Source organism: Tachyglossus aculeatus, chromosome 10 (genome assembly GCF_015852505.1).
Source record: "Tachyglossus aculeatus isolate mTacAcu1 chromosome 10, mTacAcu1.pri, whole genome shotgun sequence".
Lineage (NCBI taxonomy): Eukaryota > Metazoa > Chordata > Mammalia > Monotremata > Tachyglossidae > Tachyglossus > Tachyglossus aculeatus.
This window is the reverse complement of record NC_052075.1, coordinates 19077732-19102286: the sequence shown is the minus strand read 5'-3', so window position 1 is coordinate 19102286 and position 24555 is coordinate 19077732. Positions and strand designations below refer to the sequence as shown.

The following is a 24555-nucleotide window of genomic DNA, read 5'->3' as shown; positions in this document are numbered from 1 at the left end:
AGGACCTGGGTTCTAATCCCGGCTCCGCCACCTGACTGCTGTGTGACCTTGGGCAAGTCATCTCACTTTTGTGTGCCTCAGCTATCTCATCTGTAAAATGGGGATTAAGACTGCGGGCCCTATGTGGGACAGGGACTGAGTCCAAACTATAATAATAATTATGGTATTTGTAAAGCACTTACTAAGTGCCCGGCACCGTTCTAAGTACAAGATAATCCAGTCCCGGTACCAGGTGGGACTCACGGTCTCCATCCCCATTTTACAGGAGAGGGAACTGAGGTCCAGAGAAGGGAAGTGACTTGCCCGAGGTCACACAGCAGGCAAGTGGCAGAGCTGGGATGAGAACCCTTGACCTTCCGGCTCCCGGGCTCGTGCTCTATCCATTAGGCCATGGTGCTTCTCTAATAGCAATTATAGTATTTGTTAAGCGCTTACTATGTGCCAGGCACTGTACTGAGCTCTGGGGTGAATACAGGCAAATCGGGTTGGTGGAAACAATCCCCGGCCCACGTGGGGCTCACAGTCTTGATCCCCATTTTACAGAGGAGATGACTGAGGCCCAGAGAAGTGAAGTGACTTACCCAAGGTCACACAGCAGGCAAACGGCAGAGCCAGGATTAGAACCCACGACCTTCTGACTCCTAGGCCTGTGGTCTATTCACTATGCCACGCTGCTTCTTTATCTTGTATCTACCCCAGTGCTTAGTACAGTCCCTGGCACATAGTAAGTGCTGAACCAATGCCATAAAACAAGAGTGTGGAGAGAAGTTTCTGAGAAATAAGCCTTCAACTTAGTTGAGGGAGAGGACTCTATACTTTCTCTTTTTTTACCATAAAAGCCCTGTATTTCACTGATGACAGGTAGAATAGACAAGACTAACAGCTCTACTGGAATTACAGTACCTGGGAATAATTATCCATACACCGATTATTTTATTCCCCGGGCCTGTCTCTTTTATTTAGCAGGTCGGATTTTAGAATTCGGAGCTTGTCTCAATAGATCTCTCAGCCTTTGAAAAATCATCCTCGAGAACATCAGCAGGCATCTGTGGAAGACAGTTGGGTTGACGATTATCCCGGTTATTTCGGGAACTCAAACTTAAAAACACTTTTTTCCCTAGGAATGTCTTTTCCCTCCCCCTCCCCACCCTCTCCTAGGGTCTTAACCGAACCTGTTCATAGAAGACTTTTTTCTTTTTCCTTTTCCTCAATCTCCAGATTGCAGAAGCCATCAACGCAGCTGGTCAGCAAGCCACCTTTCCATCGTTCATTCATCATCATCATCAATCGTATTTATTGAGCGCTTACTGTGTGCAGAGCACTGTACTAAGCGCTTGGGAAGCAAGGAGGCCCCCTTCCTAATTAATCATCAGTCCATCAGTAGTGTTCACTGAGCACTTTGGAGGTACAGAGCACTAGCTAAGGCCAGAGAGGGTTCAATAGGGAATCAATCAATCAATCAATCGTATTTATTGAGCGCTTACTATGTGCAGAGCACTGTACTAAGCGCTTGGGAAGCAAGGAGGCCCCCTTCCTAATTAATCATCAGTCCATCAGTAGTGTTTACTGAGCACTTTGGAGGTACAGAGCACTAGCTAAGGCCAGAGAAGGTTCAATAGGGAATCAATCAATCGTATTTATTGAGCGCTTACTGTGTGCAGAGCACTGGACTAAGCGCTTAGCACTGTACTAAGGGAAGGTAGATACAATCTCTGCTCTTAAGGAGCTTAAAATTGAGCAGAGACAGAAGCTAAAATAAATCACGGGAAGGGCGAAGCAACAGAGCCAGTCAGTCCTATTCAGTGAGCACTCACTGTGTGCCGAGCACTGTACTAAGCGCTCAGGTTACAACACAACGGCATAACAGATGCATTCCCTGCCTTCAATGAGCTTACAGTCTAGAGAGATGAAACCCATATATGTAAAAGAGATGAAACATATATACATGTGTGTTGGGTAGGGACCGTCTCTATATGTTGACAACTTGTACTTCCCAAGCGCTTAGTACAGTGCTCTGCACACAGTAAGCGCTCAATAAATACGATCGATCGATTGATTGATTGATTGATTCCTGGGAAGGAAATGGGTGTCGGGGAAGGAATACCACAAGTGCTTAAGTGACACAGGAGAATTAAAGTATTTGAACTAAAGTATCAAGTATTCTAACTTGTACTTCCCAAGCGCTAACTTGTACTTCCCAAGCGCTTAGTGTAGTGCTCTGCACACAGTAAGCGCTCAATAAATACGTTTGATTGTTTCAAACTTACGATGGTTAGTGCTTAAAACAGTTCCGTATAGTTTGTTAGCGAGAGCACATTATATACTGGTGCCTTTCTTTTTCTTTACGATGCCCTTGGCCCTTTGGACAGACATCCTTTCTCTTTCCAGGTCATTCCCACTTTCTAGTCACCATTCCCCATTTGTCCTCACTAACCCCCTTTCCCACCTCCCCAGTTCCATTCTTTCTTTTCCTTCACCTTGGGGTTTGGAGACTGGCATGTACATATTTCTTCTATTTATTTTATTTTATTCTGTTAATATGTTTTGTTTTGTTGTCTGTCTCCCCCTTCTAGACTGTGAGCCCGCTGTTGGGTAGGGACCGTCTCCATATGTTGCCAACTTGGACTTCCCAAGCGCTTAGTACAGTGCTCTGCACACAGTAAGCTCTCAATAAATACGATTGAATGAATGAATAAAGTGACATTAGGGAGGAAATAGGCTGGTGGAGGCAAGAGATTAATCAGGGAAAGCCTCTCAGAGGAGAGTGACCTCATCTGTAAAATGGGGATGAAGACGGTGAGCCCCACGCGGGACAATCTGATCACCTTGTATTCATCCCTGCGCTTAGAACAGTGCTCGGCACATAGTAAGCGCTTAACAAATAGTGTTATTATTATTATTATTATTCCCATCAAGAACTTTTCAGGGACGGGAGTCCCTGCCCAAGAGACCAGGACATACATGTTCTACAACATGTTCTACAACAGGTAGGAGGGGGCGAGGTGATGGAGAGCCTTGAAGCCGAAGATATAGCTTTGGGGACTGTATCGTTCATTCATTCATTGTCGTATTTATTGAGCGCTTACTGTGTGTAGAGCACTGTACTAAGCGCTTGGGAATAGGATAGCATATAGTATGTTACACTATAGTATAGTACAGTATAGAGAAGCAGCGTGGTTCAGTGGCAAGAGCCTGGGCATTCGAGTCAGACGTCAGGGGTTCGAATCCCGCTCCACCGCTTGTCACCTGTGTGACCGTGGGCAAGTCACTTCACTTCTCTGGGCCTCAGTTACCTCCTCTGTAAAATGGGGATTAATCAATCAATCAATCGTATTCATTGAGCGCTTACTGTGTGCAGAGCACTGTACCGTGAGCCCCACGTGGGGCAACCTGATCACCTTGTAAATACCCCAGGGCTTAGTACAGTGCTTTGCACATAGTAAGCGCTTAATAAATGCCATTATTATTATTATTATTATAGTAAGCGCTTAATAAATGCCATTATTATTATTATTATTATTATTACAAGAAGATTTCGAAAGGGGTGAACTTTGAGAAGTAGCTTGGCCTAGTGGGAGTAGCACAGACCAGAGAGTCCGAGGACCTGGCTTCTATTCCCGGCTCTATCACTCGTCTGCTGTGTGACCTTGGGCAAGCCACTTCACTTCTCTGGGCCTCGGTTTTCTCCTCTGTAAAACAGGGACTAAATCCTACACCCTCCTAGGTAGACTGTGAGCCCCATGGGGGCCGGACAGAGACTGGGTCTGTCCTGATTGTCTTGAGTCTGTCTCAGCGCTGAGTACAATGCATGGTGCATAGTAAGCACTTAACAAGGGCCGTAATTATCATTTGGCCTGGCAAGACTCCTTCAAGATTCTTCTGCCCTGGGTCTCCCAGCAATTTAATCTGATCTGAATAAACAAACGTACAAATTAGATAAATTAATAAATAGTCATACGTAAGCTATGAGTGTTATGTGGGACAGGGACTGTGTCCGACCTGATTAACTTATTTCTGTCCCGGCGTTTAGACACCAACTAAGCATTTAACAAATACCATAGTGATTTATATACATATATAATGATGATTATGATATTTGCTCATATACATACATATGAACAATATACAATAATAATAATGTTGCTATTTGTTAAGCGCTAGGTGCCAAGCACTGTTCTAAGCGCTGGGGTAACAATAATGATGGCATTTATTAAGCGCTTACTATGTGCAAAGCACTGTTCCACAAGGTGATCAGGTTGTCCCACGTGGGGGCTCACAGTCTTAATCCCCACTTTACAGATGAGGTAACTGAGGCCCAGAGGAGTTAAGTGACTTGCCCAGGGTCACGCAGCTGACAAGTGGAGGGGCTGGGATTAGAACCCATGATCTCTGACTCCGAAGCCCGGGCTCTGTGCCACTAAGCCACGCTGCAGATATAGATATAGATATAGATATATTGAGATATATTGAGATATATATATATACATATACAGATATATGTGTGTGTATATATATATACACACACACATATACTTATATCTGTATATGTATATATATACCTCTCAATATATCTCAATATATCTATATCTATATATATGCATACATATGTATGTATGCGTATATATAGATATATATAGATATATATAGATATAGATATATTGATATATTGAGAGGTATATATATACATATACAGATATATGTGTGTGTATATATATATACAAACACACACATATACTTATATCTGTATATGTATATATATCTCAATATATCTATATATAGATAGATATAGATATATAGATATAGATATATTGATATATTGAGAGGTATATATACATATACAGATATATGTGTGTGTATATATATATATACAAACACACACATATACTTATATCTGTATATGTATATATATCTCAATATATCAATATATCTGTATATAGATAGATATAGATATATAGATATATTGATATATTGAGAGGTATATATATACATATACAGATATATGTGTGTGTGTATATATATATACAAACACACACATATACTTATATCTGTATATGTATATATAGCTCAATATATCAATATATCTATCTATATCTATATATACACATACATATGTAATTATCTTTCACCAACCCATAAAATGCTGTTTGTTACTTGAGCTGGCCATATTCTTTCCTGTCCTGGATATGCCAGCGTGGTATATTAATTGCCGAAGTGAGGGTTCGGTTCTAGAAAGCTAGTGTTTTATGACACTGCATCTTGTCAGGATGAATTCATCGCACTGTCCCAAGGGCTTAGTGTAGCGCTCTGCACACTGTAAGGGCTCAATAAATACCAGCGATCGACGGATCGAGCCTGCAGGGAATTAGCTGAGGGTGAGCTCTCCATTCCTAAGCAGGGGCCGCCGGATCCTCCTGCTGACTTGGATAAATGGGTGGGTACATTCCTGTCCGACTCAGTTGAATGTTTAATACTCCTAACTCACCTCTGCAGTAGGAATTTATCCTGCCATGTTCTTGGAAGGTTTACCGTGTGTCTTTTTCTCCCCCCCCCCCCGTCTCAGTGCTTTGAACAGATCGTTTTTGCCCCTGGGCCATCACACAGCCTCTAGGCAAGGACCAGGATGAGCTAACCCGAGACGGGATCTGAGATCTAGCGATAAAATCATTGCTGACGCAAGGCCGGTCCCTGAATCCTGATGGCGGTTTGGCAAAATACTCAGAAACGAATTGATGTCTGAAATTTTCTCTTGGTATAGAGCCCTTTTTCACCCATTAAATAATAGGGTGGTAAGCCCGAGACGGGATCTGAGATCTAGCGATAAAATCATTGCTGACGCAAGGCCGGACCCTGAATCCTGATGGCGGATTGGCAAAATACTCAGAAACGAATTGATGTTTGAGATTTTCTCTTGGTATAGAGCCCTTTTTTACCCATTAAATAATAGGGCGGTAAGCCCGAGACGGGATCTGAGATCTAGCGATAAAATCATTGCTGACGCAAGGCCGGTCCCTGAATCCTGATGGTGATTTGGCAAAATACTCAGAAACAAATTGATGTTTGAAATTTTCTCTTGGTATAGAGCCCTTTTTCACCCATTAAATAATAGGGTGGTAAGCCCGAGACGGGATCTGAGATCTAGCGATAAAATCATTGCTGACGCAAGGCCGGTCCCTGAATCCTGATGGCGGTTTGGCAAAATACTCAGAAACGAATTGATGTTTGAGATTTTCTCTTGGTGTAGAGCCCTTTTTTACCCATTAAATAATAGGGCGGTAAGCCCGAGACGGGATCTGAGATCTAGCGATAAAATCATTGCTGACGCAAGGCCGGTCCCTGAATCCTGATGGCAGTTTGGCAAAATACTCAGAAACGAATTGATGTTTGAAATTTTCTCTTGGTACAGAGCCCTTTCTTACCCATTAAATAATAGGGTGGTAAGCCCGAGACGGGATCTGAGATCTAGCAATAAAATCATTGCTGACGCAAGGCCGGTCCCTGAATCCTGATGGCGGTTTGGCAAAATACTCAGAAACGAATTGATGTTTGAAATTTTCTCTTGGTATAGAGCCCTTTTTTACCCATTAAATAATAGGGCGGTAAGCCCGAGACGGGATCTGAGATCTAGCGATAAAATCATTTCTGACGCAAGGCCGGTCCCTGAATCCTGATGGCGGTTTGGCAAAATACTCAGAAACCAATTGATGTTTGAAATTTTCTCTTGGTATAGAGCCCTTTTTTACCCATTAAATAATAGGGTGGTAAGCCCTGTTTTCCTTCCTCTTGCCCCAGAGTTGTTAATAATAACCATAGTAATAATAATAGTCTTTGTTTAGTGATTACTGTGTGTCAAGCACTGTTCTTAAGTGCCACAGTAGACACAAGATCATCAGGTTGGATACAGTCCCTGTCCCACATGAGGCTCACAATCTTAATCCCCAATTTACAGGTGAGGTGACTGAAGCACAAAAAAAAAACAAAGTAACTCGCCCAAGGTCACATAGCAGATAAGTAGCGGAGGCAGGATTAGAACCCACATCCTTCAGACTCTCAGACTCATCTGTAAAATGGGGATTACGACTGTGACCCTTAGGTAGGACAGGGACTATGTCCAACTTGATTACCTTGTATCTACCCCAGTGCTTCATACAGTGCCAGGCACATAGTAGGTGCTTAACAAAAATACCATTTTTTAAAAAATGGACTGAACTTCATTTATTTAGAAATATGATCCAGAAAGCAGAGTGCAGTATGGACTTGCAGTTCTACAATCCCGTGAAAAGTACAAAGAAGAATTTCTTCTATTCTCTTAAAACCACTGTCCGCAAAGCAGATTTTCTTTCCTAGGGAAGTAGAAATGCACTTACCATGTGGCTTTCATACACTACAACCCATCCCCATGTCACCATAATTCACGTATATCCATGGAAAGCCTCAGTGCTTCAATAGCTGAGGAGCAAATGTTTGGTTAGAGAGCCGACAAGCTGCTCCCGTGGCTTATATAATTCCCAATTTGGGGAATCCGCAGTGCGGATGAGTAAAGGGGCTTTGCCTCCGAATGTTTCCGAATGTTTTCAGCACACCGAAGCACAGAGTTGCCTCCCCACCATCGGAACACCAGTCAAGTGCTTGCCATTATGGTGAGTAAATGAAAATGCCAATTTCTGTAACCTATACCTGATAATTTGGGCTAAATTGAGGTTGGCTTTTTCAGCAAATAAACCCATGACTCATTCTTCCTTCCCGGGATGATGGGAGGCGTCCAAAAGAATGTCCTAATTTCACAGTCCCCAGTAACTCTTACTACTGAGAAACTGCCAGATAAACATGTCCCCAGCTGAGAGGAGAGGTAAAACAGAAACCTCACAGTAGCCTGTTTATAGACCCTGCTAAAGGCGGCATCTTGAAAATTTTCCAGCCAAAGAGGTTTTTGTTTTTTTGTTTTTTTTTAAAAAAAGGTTATTTGTTAAGTGCCTACTCTATGTCAAGCACTGTTCTAAGCTCTGGGGTAGGTACGAGTTAATTAGATTGGACACAGTCCCTGTCCTGCGTGGTCTCACAGTCTAAGTAGGAGGGAGGACAGGACAACTGAGGCAACAACTGAGACAGGACAACAATACATATCTATTCTATTTACTTACATAGCTATTCTATTTATTTACATATCTATTCTATTTATTACCTATCTATTCTATTTATTTACATATCTCTTCTATTTATTTTATTTTGTTAGTATGTTTGGTTTTGCCTTTATTACATATCTATTCTATTTATTTACATATCCATTCTATTTATTTACATATCTCTTCTATTTATTTTATTTTGTTAGTATGTTTGGTTTTGTCTCCCCCTTTTAGACTGTGAGCCCACTGTTGGGTAGGGACTGTCTCTATATGTTGCCAATTTGTACTTCCCAAGCACTTAGTACAGTGCTCTGCACACAGTAAACGCTCACTAAATACGACTGATTGATTGATTGATTGAGGCACAGAGAAGTAAAGCGACTTGCCCAAGGCCACACAGCAAGCAACTGGCAGAGCCGGGATTAGATCCGGGTCCTCTGACTCCCGGGGCCCACGCGCTTTCCACTAGGCCAGGCTGCTTCTCCCTCCGGGGATATCCCTCAGCAGGGGCAGTCAGAAATCCAAACAGGAAAACTTTAATCACTTGAGAGCAGGTTTGTTTGTTTTTTCTTTAACAAAAAAAAAAAAAGGAGCTATATTTAAAGGATTTCCTCGTCCACCACATACATTAAGGACGGCAGAATGAAATAGCAGATTCAGGCAAACCCTGACTGGTGGTGGTGTCCCGGTAACCGTATTTAATAATAATAATAATAATGGCATTTATTAAGTGCTTACTACGTGCAAAGCACTGTTCTAAGCGCTGGGGGGGATACAAGGTGATCAGGTTGTCCCACGTGGGGCTCACAGTCTTCATCCCCATTTTACAGATGAGGTAACTGAGGCACAGAGAAGTGACTTGCCCGAAGTCACACAGCTAATTGGCGGAGCTGGAATTCGAACCCATGACCTCTGACTGCAAAGCCCGGGCTCTTCCCACTGAGCCACGCTGCTCCTCTAAGAATGCTTCTCACTGCTTTCTTAGCAGTGTCCTTGAAGAGCTTGATGGCTACATGGTCGCCAGGCTGCAGGTTTATCTGAATGTTGGAATATCACCTGCCACCCTGAACTCATCGTGGGCAGGGAATCTATTACTGTATTGTACTCTCCCAAGCGCTTAGTACAGGGCTGCACACACATTAAGCGCTCAATAAATACGATTGAATGAATGGACCCGACTTGTCTTCAAGAGGCACCTTGAAAGAGAATAGAGTATAACAAATTAATCAGAGACAGGCCTCGGGAGTCCTGTTCTTCCAATTTGGATGGCTCATGGACTGTTTCCATGAGAGGCAGTGTGGCTTAATGAGTAGATCCCGGGCCTGGGGATCAGAAGGACCTGGGTTTTAATTCCGGCCCCGCCACTTGCCCGCTGTGTGTCCTTGGGAAAATCCCTTCTCTGGGCTTCAGTGACCTCATCTGTAAAATCGGGATTAAGTCTGTGAGTCCCATGTGGGATGGGTTCTGTAGCCAACATGATTAGCTTTTATCTACCTCAGTGCTTAGTACAGTGCCTAACACATAGTAAGCGCTTAACACCCTAAAAACAGAGAGCTCCAGATTAAACAAAACTGGTTTTCCTGGAGAGCAACTCACCCATTTTTGCTATTATCCAAGTTTTGTTTTTTCAAATATCTGAATTAGCCTACCTTACAAAATTAACAGACTTCCAGTTTTCTGATTGTCAAGATTCCACATCTAGGCTAATTCAGATATGTGGAATCTTGACAATCAGAAAACTGGAAGTCTGTTAATTTTGTAAGGTAGGTAAAAGCACTGAGTTAAAAATCTTAAGGCATAAGGGATGGAGGACTTTATAAACGATATATAACTGCCACTTTGTTTTGGAAACACCAAAATGTGATTTTTTTTTTTTTTTACTGTTTGGTTTCAACTTTTGCCATTGCCAAGTAATTTAGCAGAACTTCAAATAAGCAGTAAAGTGGATTAATTTGAGTCTCACAGCTTCTGTCTCTGTTGGAAATGCTAAAAAGCAGTGAAATGGCCAAAAGGTGTGCAGCGGGAGGGAGGAGAAATTCTGTAGAAAGCTTAATACACAATAGCCACCTCCTAGTAGCAGTAATAGAGAATTGGCTGAAGAGAGGTGAAAAAAAATGGAGCAGGTAGTATCGACTTAAACTGCTGTTTGTGGAGGACGGAAAGACAAGAAATTGGGAAACGTCAAAGCGATCAGAAGAGGCCTCGGTTTAGGAACCGTATCTTAGAAAATGGGGAAAGGATCAATCAATCCATCCTATTTATCGAACGCTCACTTCGGGCCGAGAACCGGACTCGGCGCTCGGGAGGGTACAATATAACAGGAAAGGATATCGTGAGATGTTTGCGTTAAGAGCTCAGTTGGGGTAGTGGGTTGGGGGGTTTTAGGAGGCGGCATCAAGAATGGAAAAGACAGAAAACCCCTGCCAATTTGGCATTTTTCAACAAGTTAATAAACTGACTTCACGTTGTGGTGTCAAGAGTTTAAAAAGATGCAAACTTAATCTCCCCATCAGCGACAGCAAAGTTAAAATACGATTTCGGGTCGGGGAAGGAAGAAATTAGAGGGGACGGGAGTGACAGAAGTATTATTTCTCTCCCTTATCAGAGATTAAGGAATGAGTCAAGGTCTCCTGGGATATGAGCCTGTGCTATTTCATTGTGCTGTTGTCTTTTATTTTCCTCCTACCTCCAATGCTCCTGAGACAAGCCAAAGAGCTGCTTGGGTGATAGTTATACAGGCTGCTTGGTTGCACTAAAGAGATTAACTGGAGTTATTGTAATTATATTTCGAAAAACTGCCAGTCGGATGTTAATAAAATACAGAAATTGAAAGTCCTTCCAATAAAGCCCCGGTATTTGTGCCGCTAATATAAAACGTTAGCCCAATCGTGTCCTGTAGAGAGATTATTTCGGTCCTAAGCACCCGAATAACTGAGTGACTATGCAGAAGGAATATATTTTACCGCCTTTCGGAGGGTTAGTGGGAAAAAAACGGAATGACACATAAGCTAAAGTTCACTGGAAGATTCTTCTCCCTCAAAGACCGTTTCAGCCGACGTGAATGCGAAAGACTCTATTCCCCCAGACACATTTAGGGGTTGATTTTCATCCCGTTTGTCAACAAGGGGGACCGAGACTGGGTTACGTTTTATTAACCTTCACATCAGCCAGGCAGTAAGACATCTAGTCAGACGAAACAACTCAACGTGGGAAACGCGCAGCCTTCTGATTTTAAAATAATTTATTGCAGAGATCCGTTTTAATTTTTAACTCTCAGAGCATACATTATTCATCCAAGAGCGCTGAACAGAGAATCTAAAAAGGGAGGAAACATTTTGGGGGGGGGGCGGGGGGAGACCAGCGACCGTCTCGCTTCCATCGGGATTTAGCCCCACTGCCGTCCGTTTTCTGTTTTGTGCTTCCAGAAGACGTGAACTCCGGCTCTCCCCCGTCCTAAAGTAAAGCTGTACGATTAGGCAGGCGTTCGGTTCTGACACACAAAGGGAACCAAGCGATCCCGTCGTCGGGAACGTTAGCGCGATGTCTACCTCGGGTCACTGCACGGACATTAAAACGAAACTGCAAGCCACACAGATGGTGCTGACATCGAAACGGCGAGCGGCGGGTTTACTCAAAGCGTACGGGGGGCGGGGGGGGGGGGGCGGGGGGGAGACGCGACGCGCGGGGGAGACGGGCCGTCACTTGCCAGGGGCCGGCGCCGTGTAATACGGCTGCTTCTTCTTGTACGAGGGCCACCGACAGACGGGGCAACAGTGCTGGCCTCCGGCCAACCACATCACGATGCAGTTCTGATGGAAAACGTGGCCACAGGGCAGACCCATCAACAAGCACCCGTTTTCGAAATCCTCCAGGCAGACGACGCACTCGGTACAGTGCAACATCTCGGCGGGCCAAGGGAGCCAGTCGGGCTCCGGGTCTTCGCCGGGGCCGTCCGACTCCGAGGACGGCGCTTCCCGATCGTGGGGGCGGGCCCGGCAGGAGCGCCGGCCCTCGCGGGCCTTTCGCTCGTCTTCGGAACTCTCCCGGTCGCTGCCGGACGAGGGGTCCCTGCCTTCCGGGTCCGAGTCGCTCTCGCTCTCCCGGGATCCCGTCGCCGCCTCCTCCCCGGCCCTCCGGAACCGCCACATGGGTAAGTTTTTAATGTAGTCGGTCGGGATCAGGGGGTGAAGCCAGAGGTCCGGGAAGGCCAGCCGCTCCAGGAACAGGTCGGGGTCTTCGTCCCAATCCAGCTCGATGGGGAAGTGTTGGAAAGAGGCGATGGGGTGGAAGAGGTAGCTCGTGTACCAGTCCCACAGGCTGGACAGCCACTCCAAGTTATTGGCGTTCACTTCGTCGTCGTGGTTGTTCCGGCGCCGCTTCTTCTCGAAGTAGTCGATCAGGAGACCGTGACCCAGGTACGTGCTGAGGAACAGGGCGGGATGCGAGGAGTAGAACACCCAGTCGGCCCTCACCCACGAAGCCAGGGTGGTCGTATTGGAGTATCTTAGCAATTTTAAGCTGTACTCGTAGAAGCTGTCTAAGTAAGGTAACTGCAGGAAGCCCAGCACGGGGAGCCAGGAGATAATCAGCAGAGAATTGTAGGTCCCTAAAGTGCTTATGAGCACCACGAATCGCTTTATGGTGGCACCCTGTGTAATAAATAAGTCCATCCAGGCCATCAGATTCACCAACACCAGACTTAACACGAATAAGTCGTTTACCTCGGGTTGCAGAGAACGCAAGAAAGAATCCATGGCTCGAAGGGAAATGAACTCGCCCGTGTTATTCCCGTATCTGTAAATTCCTTCCGGAGTCCTGAGCACGTAGGACGGCGTGTGGTAGACACCCAGCTCCGTCATATAGCTCTTGTTGGCCTGGTTCTCCACGTTGACGAAGATAAACTCAACTCTCCCGGTAAACTTTACGCTGAGGGCCGAGAAGAACGCGGGGGGCCGGTCGAGGTTGGCGAACAGGTAGATCTTGACCCGGTACCGGTCGCTTTTGTTCCACTCTTCTTTCAGGTGCTCAGAGTTATAAATCGTTTTGATCCGAGAAGCCGCGTGGGCCGTGATCCACTTGAAGATATGCTCGGCTTCGATCTTCCGTCCGCTGTATTCTTTAAGCATTACCTTCCCCTTGGAAGTACTGGTCTGCGGGACGGACATGATAAGCGTGGATCGTACCCAGCCTCGTCTCCTGCAGTATCTAAAACAAAGTAAAAGAAAAATACAAAAATGGAGATAAACGGGACTGGGCAGGGAAAACTCCTCTCATCGTCATCATCATCAATCGTATTTATTGAGCGCTTACTATGTGCAGAGCACTGTACTAAGCGCTTGGGAAGTACAAATTGGCAACATATAGAGACAGTCCCTACCCAACAGTGGGCTCACAGTCTAAAAGGGGGAGACAGAGAACAAAACCAAACATACTAACAAAATAAAATAAATAGAATAGATATGTACAAATAAAATAAATAAATAAATAAATAAATAGAGGAATAAAGACCGTGAGCCCCGTGTGGGACAGGGACTCTTTCTGACCTCATTAACTTAAACCTACCCCGGTGCTTAGGGCAGCACTTGGCACGGAGTACGTGCTTAATGAGTACCCTAATTATAGTTCGCCTGACATCTCCGGTACTAAGTCACGGTGTCTGTCGCTGCTAAGAACTGAGAATCCGCAACACGTTCCACTCGGGCGTTCTGTAAATACCATTACTTCTACTCTATTTTAGCCGCAGATAGAGAACCTGGGGACGGCAACTTGTGCTCGGAAACGCAAAACGGCTCAATTCTTCCGCGCCGATGGACGTGTAATCTCAAGTATGTGGGGTTGGGTGAGGCGAAGATAACAGCACAGTTGTGGTTTGTGTCTGTGACATGTCTTCCTCCCCGTGAACTTTTAATGCCCTTCAGTAATGGAGACCATCAAGGTCATCAGGTCTTTTTTGGCTCTGGCCTGGAACGCCCTCCCGCTTCTTACCCAACAGACCGCCTCTCTCCCAACTGGCAAAACCTTCCTGAAATCCCATCTCCGCCGAGAGACCTTCCCCGAGCACTCCCCTCTCCCTTCTGGGTCGCCTAAGCATGTGGATCTGCACTCTTTAAGCACTTGATATTCACCCCGCCCTCAGCACCACAGCACCTTTGCCCGTCTCCATCATTTATTTTAATGTCCGTCTCCCGCGCTAGATTGTAAGCTCCTTATGGGCAGGGATCACGTCTAGTCAGCCGTAGCGTCAATCATATTTATTGAGCGCTTACTCTGTGCAGAGCACTGTACTAAGCACTTGGGAGAAGACAGTATAGCAATAAACAGACACATTCCCTGCCCGCAATGAGCCCACAATCTACAGAAGGCTTGGACTCTCCCAAGCGCTTAGCACAGTGCTCTACACACAGTAAGTACTCGACAGGTATCGTCGAATGATTGATTCTGAAAGCCTCATGTAAGAAAACAAATTGCACCTAATGGGCTTCCAAAAATAGTCTGTTGAAATGATTAAATAAATCCTCTAGATTGTGAGCTCACTGTGGGCAGGAATGTGTCTGTTGTTATATTATACTCTCCCAAGCACTTAGTACAGTGCTATGTACATAGTAAGCGCTCAATAAATATGACTGAATGAAGAACAACAACAAAAAAACCCACCTCACAATAAGGACACCGCTGAAATAATCAGGTACTAATCGGAAGGACAGAAAGTTTCTTTATCATCATCATCAATCGTATTTATTGAGCGCTTACTGTGTGCAGAGCACTGTACTAAGCACTTGGGAAGTACAAATTGGCAACATATAGAGACAGTCCCTACCCAACAGTGGGCTCACAGTCTAAAATTCATTCCAGTACTAAATTATTACTAAAATTATTCCAGTACTCAACACTATTTACACAATGCCATCGCTTCTAGGTGATAAACAATAGATATTATTTCTCATGTTTGTGTGTGCTGTTTTTTTCACCTCTGAATATGTACTTGAAGGTTGTTTGATTTCTTTAGACAAATCTGTTTACGCTTTATGAACAGTGTTAAGTGGCTTCTAGGTGCCACTTTTGCTGACTTCAGGGGAACTGGAAGAAAGATCCCCTTATTTTCCTTATTTTTCAAGGGAAATAAGTGGGGGGACACTAATGCCGAGTGATAGTCCAGTATCACCCATTAGGGAGTATAAAGGCCACCGATATCAGCGAGACACAGAGGGAGAAAGGTTGGTCAGGAATAGCGGAGAACTCCAAAATATTTTCCCGGCTCGATTCGCCTCCCTCGCAAGATTAACGGTGTGATTTCAAATGAACTGGAGTGAAAAATGCGGCATCTTATGTTAGCTCCCTCCGGCCCACGACGAACATATCTGCCCACAGGCAAACTATTTCCTGTTCCATCCCTAGCCTTCATGCAGGCTCACCCAAGCTACTGTCAAAGAAAAATTGGAAAATGATCTCCTTTATCGACTTTAGACGATTCTCAAAACCTCACACAAGGTCAGTCAGGATATACCCCCTTTGCGGTGGCATTAGTCATTCTTTTTGTATCCTTCCCTTAGTTATTTTACCGAGCACTTAATAGTTTGGCTCGAGTCAGCTGGTTTCAGGCCAAAGTCCTCTTCTGGCAAAAAACCACATGCAGATAAGATGGTATGTTCTTATGCGTGTGCACTTTTTCATGTCAGAAAGTAAACCTGTTATGAGCTTCTCCTTTTGAAAAATCAAATGAGAGCCACTAGGGCTCTTCGCATCCGATTTCCGGTTAATGTTAAGGTTAATGTTGCGGGAAAACAGGATGCTTCAGATAGAATCACATTTTTTCACTTTTTAAAATGTCTTAACACCGTTCGTAAAGCGTAAACAGATTTGTCTAAAGAAATCAAACAACCTTCAAGTACATATTCAAAGGTGAAAAAAACAGCACACACAAACAGATGAGAAATATTACCTATTGTTTATCATCCCATCTAGATAATTGAATATTTTCAAGCTAAAAAAAAAAATCTAAGACTAGATTAATTCCAAGACAAACTCACACAAATACATTTTGTTTCATTCCCTCGACTTAAATGGGGGAAGAGTGAAAAACTCCAAGGATCATATTCCTTCCAACAAAAATATCCTGCAACTTATCCCCAGGATTCAAAAGGCAAGCATTCCAAGCTGATCCAAACTATCTCCAGATGTAGAAATGGCCTTTAAGACAACAGAGTCCTATAGCCTCCTGACCTTTAGAAAATTAATAATTCTTGAAATTTAATTCCAGAAGAGAGACTTAGAGTTAGAGAAATCTAATTCCAGAAGAGAGACGTGGAAATTTGATCAATCAGTCATATTTACCGAGTGCTTACTAGTGCAGAGCATGTACTTGGGAGAGTTGGTAAACTCATTCTCTGCCCACAGGGAGCTTACATCTAAATAAAAACCAAAAAAAAGGAGACCTTTGTTTAAGGAATTGTTTCATGACTCTGTAAGCTCATTGTGGGCGGGGAACACGATGGCTAGTTCTGTAGTAGTAGACTCTTCCAAGCGCTTAGTAAAGTGCTCTGCACATAGTACGCGCTCAATAAATACCACTGGTTGATTATAACGGAACGCTTTATAAATGACTTTAATCACCGGTGGGCTACCGGTTCTATTATCTTTAACAGGAAGTGCAGATTGACTTGAAGAGTGTTTTGATTTGCACGGTATTTGAGGGGGCTTACCTGGGGTCACTGGAACAGTTAAAAGTGCCGGTCCGTATACCGAATCTCGATACCTTTTTCACCATTTTCTCCCAGTGAACTTTCCCCACTAAGGGACTTTTGTCGTTTGCTATAACCTAGCAGCAAAAAGAAAAACACAGACTTAACTCTCAGAAAGATCAAACCACGGGTTTTAGCGGGGGACCTCGTTTCGATTAAGTTCTGCCCCTGGTTTCTGCCCCCGTGTTGGGTCTTCTGAACTGTCATCATGTCCTCCTCAACCGTCATCGTTATAAAAACGAATGATTGTTCAGTTGAAGTTGGAAGGCCGGTAGCAGGAACGTTATGTTACTACCAAAAGAACGTACCCGGGGGGGACACGACTAAACCAAAATATTTAAATGAGACAGGTTCTTCAGGGGCATCATCTCTTCCCTGGAATAAGATGTACCTAATTTAGAGTTGATGTTTTAGCTAGTCATGCACAGAGTTCTACTTTTTTTTTTTTTTCCATATTTTGGTTTTTCAAGCTCCCCCTGCCCCCGACCCGTCGTCTTCAGAAAATTCTGGTCTCAAAGTACAGGTCCGTTTCCATCTCCCGGCATAAATATTCACTGTCACTGGTTTTATTCAAAATGTACAAGACCCCAAAATGTTTCGGGGTCTCTTTGGTGAAATGGGAGAGAGCAGGGAAATGTCTCCGGCTGAGGAAGTTGCAGATTTTCGGTTCCACGGCCACGGATTTACCCAGCGAGTTATCTCGCAGTGCAAACGGTGGGTCAGACGGCCGCCTGGGAAGCAATCAGTCGTATTTATTGAGCACTAACTGTGTGCAGATCACTGTACTAAGCGCTTGAGAGAGCACAGTAGAACAATATCAAAGAGTTGCTTAGACCCCTTTGCTGGCCGCAAGGAGCGGGGATGGTTCGGTACAACCCATCACCCCTTCATGCCGTATCTGTAGATCGCCACTGATTCATTGCCATTCAAGGAATGCATTAAAATTTCAGAGAAGTCTATTCATGTCAGTGATATAGAAAAGCAGAATAAATAATGCAAACGTGGGATTAAGAATTTCAAAAGAAAGATCTTCAGGCTCTGATGTGCTAAAAGAAGCACCGTGTTAATGAATTCTCCCACATTTTACTGGGTGTTATCAATCCCCGATGTCAGCCTTGCAAAAACTATTAAGCCCAAGAAAAAGTTCCAATTAGCCTGAAAATTTTGCTTTGCCACTAGTGCCACACTCTCTTCTCCTAATCATCTTTCCACACTTCTCTATTAATAGCTAAGACAACACATGCAAATACTCACTCAATTTCTCCACCGAGCCCCATTAAAATCGAGCCCAAAAAGATATGGAAGGAAAAATAGACTCTTCTGAATTATCACGAGGCCCCACTGCCTGATTGATTTTCGGCCCCAACGTCTGAGTCAATGTTTATTTCCATGGCTGTTCTAGACACCGCGGAGTAAGTAGTTGCGTTACTCAGGGTGCTGTCCACGGCACGTACTTCTCGTTATTTATAGCACTTCCAACAGTATCACAATTATATTGATTTGTGCCCTGCCATTTGTAACACAGTAGCTTCATTAACTTTGGGGAAGCAGCGTGGCTCAGTGAAAAGAGCCCGGTCTTGGGAGTCAGAGGCCGTGGGTTCGAGTCCTGGCTCCGCCACTTGTCAGCCGTGTGACTTTGGGCAAGTCACTTCACTTCTCTGTGCCTCAATTCCCTCATCTGTAAAATGGGGGTTAAGACCGTGAGCCCCACGTGGGACAACCTGATAACCTTGGATCTACCCCAGCTCACAGAACAGTATTTGGCACATAGGAAGTGCTTAATACCATTATCATTATTATTATTATAATTGGGACTAAATGACTCCCGTAAACACAAATGGTTCCACCACGGGGAGGGAAGAATTTAGGTAATTTAGTATTCAAAAATATCTAAAACCACAAACGAGAAGCCCCTCCAAACCATTATTGGAAACACACCCTGCGGTTCTACAGCTATCATCATCATCATCATCATCATCAATGTGCACTATGTGCAGAGCACTGTACTAAGCGCTTGGGAAGTACAAATTGGCAACATATAGAAACAGTCCCTATCATCTTGATGGAACCTTCCCTTTGCTTTCCCCATCGCCTTTTTTTAAAAATTCATGACATTTGTTAAGCGCTTACTCTGTTCCAGATACTGTATTGAGCACTGGGGTGGTTACAAGCTAATCAGGTTGGACACGATCCATGCCCCACGTGGGGCTGGCTGACCGTCTTAATCCCCATGTCACGGATGAGGGAACTGAGGCACAGAGAAGTGACGTGACTTGCCTAAAGTCACGCATCACACAAGCGGCAGTGCCCTCGTACCAAATTGGTGAGATTTCCAATCGAGCACTTCTGATTTCAATGAAATTGACTATGGGCAGTCAACGCGACTTTCAGCTTAAGGCAGAAATGGGCAGCCAAAGCTGGTCTCCGGTGTGAAGCAAGGCCTGGAATAAGAGAAGGAGCCAATTCCTCCCAGCCAAACTCCCCACACCCCACTCCGCCCAGGGTTTCTTCTGCAGCGGCCTGCCTCTGCTAGCTGCACAGCAGCACTGCCTACTTGCAGTCAATCGATCTACCGAGGGTACTTACTGAGCGTTTACTCTGTGCAGAGCACTAAACCAAGAGGTTGGGAGAGTGCAGTACGGCAGAGTTGGCAGAAACGTTCCCTGCCCGCAGTAAGCTTACGGTCTGGGGCGGGCATTAATATCAATTCTCAGCACAACGGGGTGGCTGCTGTCAGCAAGGAGGGTCTCAACTCTGAATCGCTTCTCGGCGATGGCCGGAAACCGATTCTTAATTACAACGTTGCTGTCGGGTGGTCATTACAGCGAGGTTCAAAAACTCCATTTCAACCACGGGCAAATCCCACCGTTGACAAGTGGGAAACAGACAGATCATTTAGCGACGGCTTTGGCGGTCCATCTCGTCCGTATGCTTATTTGGGCATCGGTACGAATTAATAATTTTCCCTCTTCGGTAAGAGATACTGAAGAAGGAACTTTAGTGTTCATTTCAGGCTTCGCGAGGCCATGTCGAATGAGCCGAATCGTCCCAGGGCGTAAGTCACTCTGTAGAAGTTGGGGACTTTGGAAAAGCCGCATTAAGTCTTTCATGCTTCTGTGGCGGCATTTAATGCATTGACAAAGCAATTTACTAACTGGTGCCCGAGTGCAATCACAAAAATAAGAGGACTAATTTACTCCCAAAGAGGAGTTTATGTACCGGAAGGATCTGGATTAATGACGACGGTACTCTGTCTTTTCAAAGGCACCTTGCTTCGTGTGAACATTACTGCATTAAATCTCACAAAACCCTCAGACGACGTTAGTTATCGCCTGCTTCACAGATGGGATAACCAGCAGGAAGACCCAAACGCTTCCCATTAGGAACAGGTCAGTTGAACCTTTTAGACTGTGAGCCCACTTTTTAGACTGTGAGCCCACTGTTGGGCAGGGACTGTCTCTATGTGATGCCAATTTGTACTTCCCAAGCGCTTAGTACAGTGCTCTGCACATAGTAAGCGCTCAATAAATACGATTGATTGATTGAACCTGGACAAGAAATCCATGTCCGTTGGGCCATGTGGCTTCTAAACTAATCAAGCCATCAGCCACTTCTCTGTGCCTAAATTAGCATCCGTAAAATGGGGACTAAGGCTGTGACCCCGCGTGGGATAACCTGATTACCTTGTATCTACCGCAGTGCTTGGCACATAGTAAGCACTTAACAAATACCACTATTATTATTGTTATTATTTACTGAGCGCTTACTATCAGTGGAACTTGCTGAGAGGTTATTGTGTACCGCGCGCTATACTATGTGCTTGGGGGAGTACCCTCGGGGAACATCTAATCAATGGGGGAGAAGGACCCAAAAACTAAATTACAGGTGGCAACAGAACGCTATGGGGTTGGGCAGTGCTTTGGTGATGCAGAAGTGCTGGAAATAGGGTGGGGAAATGAGGGGAGACGTGAAGCAGCGTAGCCCAGTGGATAGAGCTCAAGCCTGGAACTCAGAGGATCCAAGTTCAAATCCCAGCTGCGCCACTTATTTGCGATGTGCAGGCCCCTTCACTTTTCCGCGCCTCAGTTACCTCATCTGTAAAATGGAGATTAAGACTGTGAGCCCCATATGGGCTGCGGACTGTGTCCACTGAGTCACTGAAAAGAGTAATTAAAAGGAAAAAGAGGTGGGGGCTGCTTTGTTTCTGCAGAAAGAGGAATTAATAAACAATTTTTACTGCACCGGAGGAGGAGAAGAGAAGGAAAGTAGGAGGGCCATTAATCGGTATGACTCAGGCAATAGGCTTATCGCCAGCCATGGCCAAGGCAGAAATCATTCTCACCAAAACACAGTGTTGGGGAATTAGGGGCATTATGGAAATTTACCTTCTGTCTCAAGTAACCTGCATCTAATAGCCGCAGGAGACGAGAGGGTTGATTCTCTGGACCCGCGATCGCTCTACGAAGCTTACTGCTCTCGGCAGCTAAAACACAGCTTGTGTAAGAAACACTAATCGAATCGATGTTTCTCTTCGAGAGACCGGCGTTTCGATACACCTTGAGTAACCACCTTACCTAAGGCTCGCCTCCTTCAGTTTTTGAATTAGAACAGAACATTAAGAGGAAGACTGCACTCTTCAATTTACCCGAGGAGTGACGTGGCATTTCCTTGGTCTTTCAATATCCCAGGGAATCATCGAGGAGAAGACTGGAATTGATTTCAGTGAGGTGTGAAACCCTCTCGGGCCGTGAAGAGAAGGGAAGCACAAGCCCCAGAGGGGCAGGGGAAGCGGTGTGGCCTAGTGGAAAGAGCACAGGCCCATTTCCACCACCGGTCTGCTGTGTGACCACAGGCAAGTCACTTGACCTTCTCCTTGCCTCAGTTCCCTCATCTACAAAGTAAGGGATTCAAAACCCGTTCTCCTTCCACTTTAGACTGTGACCCCCGTGTGGGTCCCGATTATCTTGTATCCCCTCCAGCGCTTAGTACAGTGCTTGGCGGGTAGTACGCGCTGAGCAAATACCACAGTGGCTATTATTTACTTAAATGGTCCTCCTGAATCCAAGGGGCTGTGAATGAAATTCTGTCCCGAATGGATACTCACTGGGTTACACTCTCCAAAGCACATAAGCCACCCTGTAAATATCACCCCAAGCTCCCCTAGAACGCTTGGGTTCCATACCTGCCATAACCCGCGATGAGGAAAACTCAAGATAAAGTACTTACCTCATCCTGCGCCCGACCCACTTAACTAAGCCATATTTGTATATCACCACAGTTTCAGAACGATCCCTAATTCTCCAAAATGCACAGTAAAAACATGCCTTCTGGCCAAAATGAGCATATTTAATCCTTAGAAAAAAATAGTAACTAAATGAACCTCTACAGGAAACTGCAGAGTGGCGATGTCGAAGCATAATTCTAATTCCTCAGTGCCAGACGGCATTCCTCACACCAGGTGATGATAATAATAATAACGATGGCAGCCCTTCCTATGTGTGAAGCACTGTTGTAAGCGCTGGGGAGGATACAAGGTGATCAGGTTGTCCCACATGGGGCTCACAGTCTTCATCCCCATTTTACAGATGAGGTAACTGAGGCCCAGAGAAGTTAAGTGACTTGCCCAAGGTCACACAGCTGACAAGCACCAGAGCTGGGATTGGAACCCACTCCCAAGCCCGGGCTTTTCCCACTGAGCCACGCTGTTTCTCTAGTCAATCACACTTCTTCAAGAACGGAGACCAGGTGCCTAGAAGAAAGGAGTCTATTTTCTCTCATCTTCCTCTATATTAACACTAACAACCAACATCTACTAGTTTTCAAATTCTAAAAGCCCCACGTGTTAAATAGTTTGTCAGGTAAAAATATTAACACTTGGTTCAACACTCCGTCTAAGTGGGTGAGACGCGGCGTGGCCTAATGGTGAGAGCGCAGGATTGGTAGTCAGGAGAGCCGGCTCTAATCCCGGTTCTACCGCTTGCCTGCCAAGTGGCCTTGGGACAGTCATTTAACTTCTCCGGGTGTCACTTTCCTCATCTGGAAAATGGGGACAAAATACCTGTCCTCCCTCCCCCTTAGACAATGATCAGTCAATCAATCGGTGGTGCTCACTGAGCACTTACTGTGTGCAGAGCACTGTACTAAGCGCTTACACCATCCCTGTCCCACACGGGACCCCCAGTTTAAGAAGAAAGAGGGAGGAGAGGCGACTTACCCCCATTTTACAGACGAGCCCCGTTTGGGACGGGGCCGCGTATCGGCCCCGGCGCTTAGCACACAGCAGGTGCTTAAATGCCACACACGTTTTTTTAAATTCTTTAAATTTACTTCCTGCTTATCAAATGCTCGCCTGAGGTGGTGTCACCCCCTAGATTCATTCATTCATTGTCGTATTTATTGAGTGCTTACTGTGTGCACAACGCTGCACTAAGCGCTTGGGAAGTACAAGTTGGCAACATATAGAGACGTATCACTGGCCAACGTAAAACCCCATATAAAGTTAAAGAGGGCTTCCTCCGGGATTGTGAGCTCCTCGAGGAGCTCCGAAGTTTTTCTTAAAGTGATTTTCTACGCTAACACGCTTTCATTTCCCCCACTTTACGCTCTGGTCTCGCACTACCTGTGCTGTGAGCGGCGAATGCATGTGCACTCTGTGTTTCGGGCGCACGGGGCCCCGCCGTGAAGCATCAACACACGTGGCTGCTGTGTTTCGTGTGGGAGAAGTGGGCGGAGGATACCCTGACAGCAAAGCAAAATTCCCAAATAATGTAGTGCAGTGCAGAGTACTTCGCTGGGAAGCAAGAGGGACCTTTAACCTGGCAAATGGCAATCAGGAAGGCCTTGGGGCCAAGTTGGGCCGCCGCCGCCGCCGGCGAACGACCGAAAGAGCTTAAGTCTGGCAATTCAATTAGATGGGCTGAAGTGCCTTGATTTAAGTCAGCATCAAATCAATGACTGCAAAGCTATCGGTGAGGGAAATTTACTTTTAATTGATACAAAAGTGGGTGGCTAATTGCTTATACCCATAATTGTTGTTACTGACAAATATTTACAATGGAACTTGATTACTTGATCATGTGAGGTAATAAATGGGGTTAGCTCTATTTGTGTTTATCATTTTTAAAAAATGCATAGTTTGGCAATTGTTTCTGGATCTTGGGCAGGCAAAGCACTCTACATTATGTCCCGAGGGAAGCTAATCTTCATTTCAGAATATATATATTATACACACACACACACACACACACACACACACACACACACACTCTGACTATAAGGGCATTTTTTCCCTCGGTGCTTTCACAATACTTATCTCATTTTGTCTTTACATCTTCCCTGTGAAGACGAGAGAAATTAATGTCCCCGTTATACACATGAGGAAACTGAGGGCGGAAAGGGCAGATCCGTGACAGACCCATGTCCCAGACCCTTGCTCTTCCTACTGAACTGTATTGCCTTTTATGCGCTCCGTCTGGTACAGTTCTCTGCAAACAAGAAGAGTTCAATAAATACTCCTAATTGATTTCCCAGCCTTAAACCTAGTGTGGCCTACGGGATACAGCATGGGCCTATGGGTCCCAGCTCTGCCACTTGTCTGCTGTACGACCTCGGGCAAGTCACTTCACTGGGCCTCAGTTACCGCATCTGGGAAACGGGGATTGGAGACTGTGAGCCCCACGTCCAACTCAATTTGTTGG

The 24555-nt window shown here is 45.1% G+C and overlaps 1 protein-coding gene across 1 annotated transcript in view; it reads right to left on the bottom strand.

Moving 5' to 3' along the window:
• The window catches only part of LOC119932999 (charged multivesicular body protein 3), a 64212-nt gene that overhangs the window by 33462 nt on the left and 6195 nt on the right, over positions 1–24555 (bottom strand). Inside the window, exons 3-4 of the mRNA XM_038752150.1 lie at positions 16820–16935; positions 11779–13325 (exon numbers count right to left, since the gene is read on the bottom strand). Of these exons, the coding sequence (XP_038608078.1) occupies positions 11819–13325; positions 16820–16935 (1623 nt within the window). The 3' untranslated portion in view covers positions 11779–11818. Of the gene's footprint in view, positions 13326–16819; positions 16936–24555 lie in introns of the transcript that reaches the window.